Raw genomic sequence first — 6,042 nt, forward strand, 5'->3', positions numbered from 1 at the left:
TGCAGTATTTCATGTATTACTGCAGTACTTCATATATTACTGCATTACTCTGGACATTACTGCAGTACTTCATATATTACTGCAGTACTCTGGACATTACTGCAGTACTTCATATGTTACTGCAGTACTTCATATGTTACTGCAGTACTTCATATGCTATTGCAGTACTTCATGTATTACTGCAGTACTTCATATATTACTGCAGTAATTCATGTATCACTGCAGTACTTCATGTATTACTGCAGTACTTCATGTGTTACTGCAGTACTTCATGTGTTACTGCAGTACTTCATGTGTTACTGCAGAATTTCATATGTTACTGCATTACTTCATATATTACTGCAGTATTTCATGTATTACTGCAGTACTTGTTATGCTATTGCAATACTTCATGTATTACTGCAGTACTTCGTATGTTACTGCAGTACTCTGGACATTACTGTATTCACAGGCAGATGTTGTACTTTTTACTCCACTACTTGCCATTACTTTGATAACTTTAGCTACTCGTTACTTTGTGAATCCGTTGTATTCTGGTAATACTCTGAGTACTACACCGTACTGCTCCTTCTCTCCTTTAACAGGTATCACAGTACTTTTACTGCAGTATTTCTACTTGAGGCTATTTTCTCACCACAGCCACTGAGTTCGGTGTCGGTCCGGTGAACTCCCGACGTCCGGTTCCGGTCCGTCCGAGCAGCATGTTCGGGTCGGCTCCGTTAATCGGTTGTTTCTCACTTAAAACGCAAACAGCGGCGGATGTTCCCGTTGCCATGGCAGCGAAAAACACAGCGCGTCACCGTGGAGACGACGCTGCGGCTGGCTCCGTGCGTCCTACGTCACGACGCCGCAGCAGGCAGGAAGCGTTCTGGTAGTGTTGGTAGAGAACGGGTTCCGGTTCTGATTGTTCCTCCGAACAGACAACAGTGAATATCAGAACATGTCAACGGATCCGTTCAGGGCCGTGAATTCTCCGTGACGTGTCTTTGACCCGCTTCACTGGTTTCATTGTAGTAACCGTCCCAGCTGCGGCCCGGCCCGGCCCGGCCCGGTCCGGCCCGCTGCTTCATGTCAGTGCGGGTTCGGATGTTCTGTGTTCGCTGCACTTATCATACAGCTGCTGTGTTCTGTCTCATGTACAGGCTCGATATGTAGGTTCTGTACAAATAAAGTTTATTCTGTTATTACAACCAACGGACTGAAACAGTTCGTGTCCAAGAGTCCAGAACATTTCACGGAAACGTTTTGCTCCGTATTCTAATTATATGAGATGAACCTGAAACCACGTCAGACATAAAGTCCAAAGTTCAGAGAACGTTTGAAGAACATTGAGTTCTGAACCATGATTTCTGATGGTCCTGGTCTGGTTGGTCCTCGTCCTAGTCTCGGTTGTGGTTGTGGTCCTGGTCCTAGTTCAGGTGGTCCATGTCCTGGTTCTGGTTCTGGTTCTTTGACATGTTTTGCAGCACCTGAACAGGGGCAGAACTGGTTCCTGCTGTAAATGCAGGTTCTGGTTGGATCCAGCTGCTGTTGGATGTTTAATGAAGTCAGAGGACAAACTCAGTTCTTAGTCCAACAGGAAGTGAGATGGTACCGACCCAATCACAGCCGATCAATATCTGATCGATTGAATTCAAAATAATCACATCAGCTCATCAAACCAGCAGCGTTCAGAGTTGTACGGGCTGAGAACGGACACTCAGCCCGTCCTCCCCGGTGGGACCGTCAGTGGCTTCAGCTTCCTGGGAGTCCACACTGGGCTGGAGGAAGAACACCACGCAGCTGGTGAAGAAGGCACGAACAAGACTTCCTGAGAATCCTCAGGACGAACATCAGCCAGAGACTGCTGGTGTCTTCTTACCGCTCCACCATGGAGAGCATCCTCACCTTCTGCCTCTGGACGTGGTTCACCAGCTGCACAGCGGCAAACAGGAAGGACCTCCAGAGGGTCACCAGAACGGCTGAGACGGTCACTGGGTGTCCTCTGCCCACACTGGAGGACCTTCATGGCTCATAGAGAGGAGAGCCAACACCATCCTGAAGGACTCCTACCACCCAGGACACTTCCTGTTAGAGCTGCTGCCGTTGGGCAGATGGTACAGGTCCATCAGAACCAGGACCAACAGACTGCTGTTAGAACAATAAACACCTCCACTGCCGCTGCCCAGTATCCACTCTGTGCAGTATGCACCGTGCTCATTATTTAATGTCATCTTTTTACATAGAGTTCTTCTTGCTTGTTTTATACATTTCTTTTATATTGTATAGAGTGTTACACAAAGGTTTCATTGTTTTACAGAGTTTGTAGCTGTCGGGCTGAGCCGGAGGCCACTGCTCTCATCCTGCTGCGCTTCTTATTTCTACTCATCCGTACAACTTTTCGGTCGCCTACTCCTCCCACAGATTTGAGAGCACCCACACAAATTATATATCAAAACGTGCGGCTCGATCGGGAATCGTGTGCTTACATACAGATTTACAAAAATCGCATTTTTCGCGACACAATTCGCAAAAAACGTCGCAAAAACCTCCCATTGAAAATGAATGGGACGGACGAAAAAAACACACAAAACCACACTACTTTTCAAACCTCCACTGCTCAGCCATGCTTTCACCTACAGACTCCATTTAAACTTTAAAATGTTGACGTGGCCTTCCCCTATTTCAAAGAAATATGCTCGTTATAAAAAGATTGTTGTCTGGAAGCATGTTGAACTCCAGAACTCTGCTTGGATCAGACTGTCCACCGATGCTCTGTTCTGGTCCCATGAAGCCATCGTCCACAGAGACCTTCATAAACATCAGAGTTCTGGTGGAACCGATCGTACATGTGACAGGAACCAGGCAGACAGCCAGAACGTTTGATCACTTTATTGACACGACGGCGGCGGCGGCAGAGCAAACATGGCTGCTGTGAATCACACCAGAACCACAGAAGCTGCTGAGATCAGGACGGACAACCAGACATCAGAGGAGAACATCACCAGAATCAGCAGAAACACGTCACCACGCTCAGAGGAAACAAGCTGCAGAAACAACCATAAATACAAAACCTATGGTACATATTTACAAAGTGAGCTGGAGTTCTGAGCTGAACCCGCCGGCAGGAAACCTTCTTCTACAGCAGAACTTTAAAGAACCGGCCCGATGCTTCCTGTCAGCCACTAACACTGACGTTCCAGGCACCCGCTGGGTAGTTCTGATCTACTTCATCTTAAAGGAATTCTGTGGCAGTTTAAACTTACATCCGTCTGTCTTCACCTCCAGCAGCAGAACAAACACCTGACACGACCTGGAACAGAACCAGAACCAGTCGTCTGCGCTTGTCCTTCATATTATCATAGAGCGGCACAGACGTCTGAACCTAGTCATCAGTCTGAGCTCAGCGATGCGTGGAGCCAGATTCCTGTGAATTAAACAAGCTGAGGTCACCGCTAAGCCCCGCCCACGGCTCCCTGTGATTGGCTATGCATCACCAGTAATGGCCAATCAGCACTGAAGGATGAAGGTTTTATAAAAGATGTCAACAAATCCAAATTTTGCATTGTTCTGAATTTTCACACGTTGATTTCTTATTCCTGCTGTAAATGCTGATCAGCTATTGATCTCCTTCATCACTGATGATCAGTATCGGCCCTGAGAGCTCTGACAACCAGCGACTGTCTGGAAGGGAGGCGTGACTGAAGCAGAACCACACAGAACAGTTCTTTAAAGATCACTCGTGTTTTTCTTTGATTGAGAATAGAGAAAACATCTGACATTCAGGACTACAACACAACAGGTGAGTGTTTACCTTTAAACAGGAAGTGTTGGTGAACCAGTGATAAAAGATGTTCAGGTTCTTAAATCAACCCATAGATTCATTCAGACTGTTTTAGATCCAGTGCAGGTTAATCAGTGAGAACCGTTTCCATGGTAACGACGCTATAAATAATCCACAACACCAGCATAAAGATAAGAAACATAAATAAGGGGAACTAAGCTCTGGCTAAAGTGACGGGTGTCTGCTGAGCGCGCTCAGTTCACACATTCACACCAACCCATGTGTCAACTGAAGGTTCTGACGTTCATGAAGAAGCTTCACCAGCGGACCTGGAGGTCGAGGAGCAGTGCATGCTGGGAGGTGGGCGGAGCTCATGCGGTGTGTCGCTCTGCAGGTCGGCAGTGATGATCCAGGTCGTGGTTCTGCTCAGGTTCTTCTCCCTGTTAGACGTCGTCAAATATCCGGTTCCGGGATGAAGACATGGACAGGTAACGTCCTCCTGCGTGCCTGAAGGACAAACACACACAACCAGAAACACATCAGCCCAGACCAGCTGGTTCTGGTAGGTCCAGACCCGCCTCCAGGAGAAAAAAGGTTCTACAAAGCTTCGAGGATCAATCCAGTGTTTCCATCAGGTGGAAGAGCAGAGGACCTGTGGACACTGGTCCAACCTGATGGAGATGGTTGGGTCAGTGGTTTTTCAAGTTATTGTTTTGGCCTTTGTGCCTTTATTGATAGAGCAGCGAGAGACAGACAGGATGGGGGGAGGACGTGTGGGACAGGGCCCTGAGCGGGACTCGAACCCACGACCTCCACATGGGGACTGGAGCCCTGCACATGGGACGCCAGCTCCACCAGGTGAGCTGCAGCAGCGCCCCTCCGATTTAGTGTTTACTAAACATTACTGAACGCTTACAGAACGTTGACTGAACATTTACTGAACTTACAGAACGTTTACCAAATGTTTACAGAATGTTTACTGAAGGTTTACAGAACGTTACTGAGGGTCAAACTAACATGCCAAACTGATAAAACAGCATCAGAGACACACAAAGCTTCACCCAGAGCAGCCGTCTCCTGGTAGCGCTGCTCAGCACCGAGTCATGCTGAGTTCCATTTAGCTTTTACACAAGAATTTACAAAAAACACTCTTTCATGTAAAAGTGAAAACAGATTTCTACTAAATAATGGACGTTAATTAAAACTATAAACTGTAAAACCAGTGAATCATAAGTATTGACCTCCCTTAAAGTGAGTCTAATGTAACTCAGTCAGGTGGTGCCAGAAGTCCTACAGTCAGTAAACGCATCATCTGAGGTCAGTGAATGAGTCGCAGTGGTTGTAGTATAAAGACTTGTGTTTCTGGAAGGTCCAGTCCCTGGTGGATCAGAACTCCTGGATAGAACCACACCATGAAGACTGAAGAACCCTCCAAGAACTCTAGGAAAGGTTGTTGAGATGCATCAGTCAGGAGACGATACAAGAACATCTACAAGTTCCTGAACATCTCTGGAGTCCAGTTAAACCCATCATTAAGACATGGAAGGAACATGGACCATGAGGAGATCTGACTAGAGCAGGACGTCCTCAGAGACTGAGTGACCGAGCAAGAAGGAGACTAGAGAGGGAGGCCACCTGTAGCAGCATCATGACGTGAAGCACGGCGGTGGCAGCATCAGGATGTATGGATGGTGGACTGATAAAGGTTCTGTTTACCTGGTGGATTCGGTGTCCAGAGCGTCGTCTGTCAGACTGTCGGCATTGAAGTCCAGAGGTTCGGCATCCTGCAGCAGCTCGATGCAGTCCCTCTCTGCTCGACTCCCAGAACGAGAGTATTTAGCTTCTGTTCAAGATAGAGCAGCAGAAAACCTGTTAGTTCAGATTAAAGCCACACCGAGCAGCAGAGATCTGAAGTCTTACGTCTGTTGTTGGACGTCACAGAGTCGGAATAATTGGTTTCCTTCATCTCATGGCTGCTCCGGTTCCTCGCAGCAAAGTCCTCCCTTGGGTTTCCATAACGCTCCTTCCACTCCTGCAGAACATGAACATAAAGCTGGTGAAACACTGACACACAGAATAACTCAGCAACACGATGTCTTCATGTGTGGAGCCTCCAGTTCCTACAGTGGAATGAGGGGGTTTGGATGAAATATCACAAAATGACAAAAAAAAAAAAGAGAAAAGAAAAATACAAAAAACAAACAGACACAAATGGTAAAAGACAAGACAAAGTAAAGACAAATGAGACACAAAAATGAGGCCACGGGAGAGACTGAGAG

At 47.0% G+C, this 6,042-nt stretch overlaps 2 protein-coding genes across 2 annotated transcripts in view; both read right to left on the reverse strand.

The window, feature by feature from the left end:
• Nucleotides 1-706, reverse strand: part of cfap53 (cilia and flagella associated protein 53) — a 5,857-nt gene extending 5,151 nt beyond the window's left edge. The window contains exon 1 of the mRNA XM_008298014.1: nt 635-706. Within this exon, the coding sequence (XP_008296236.1) occupies nt 635-703 (69 nt within the window). The 5' untranslated portion in view covers nt 704-706. The remainder of the gene's footprint in view (nt 1-634) is intronic.
• Nucleotides 707-2,856: 2,150 nt separating this feature from the next.
• lmbrd2b (LMBR1 domain containing 2b) overlaps nt 2,857-6,042 on the reverse strand; it is a gene marked incomplete at its 5' end in the record, with an annotated part of 21,925 nt that continues 18,739 nt past the window's right edge. The window contains 3 exons of the mRNA XM_008298020.1: nt 2,857-4,270; nt 5,480-5,606; nt 5,684-5,795. Coding sequence (XP_008296242.1) covers nt 4,207-4,270; nt 5,480-5,606; nt 5,684-5,795 — 303 coding nt within the window. The remainder of the gene's footprint in view (nt 4,271-5,479; nt 5,607-5,683; nt 5,796-6,042) is intronic.

The sequence above is a fragment of the Stegastes partitus genome, unplaced genomic scaffold (genome assembly GCF_000690725.1).
Source record: "Stegastes partitus isolate 25-593 unplaced genomic scaffold, Stegastes_partitus-1.0.2 Scaffold1271, whole genome shotgun sequence".
Lineage (NCBI taxonomy): Eukaryota > Metazoa > Chordata > Actinopteri > Pomacentridae > Stegastes > Stegastes partitus.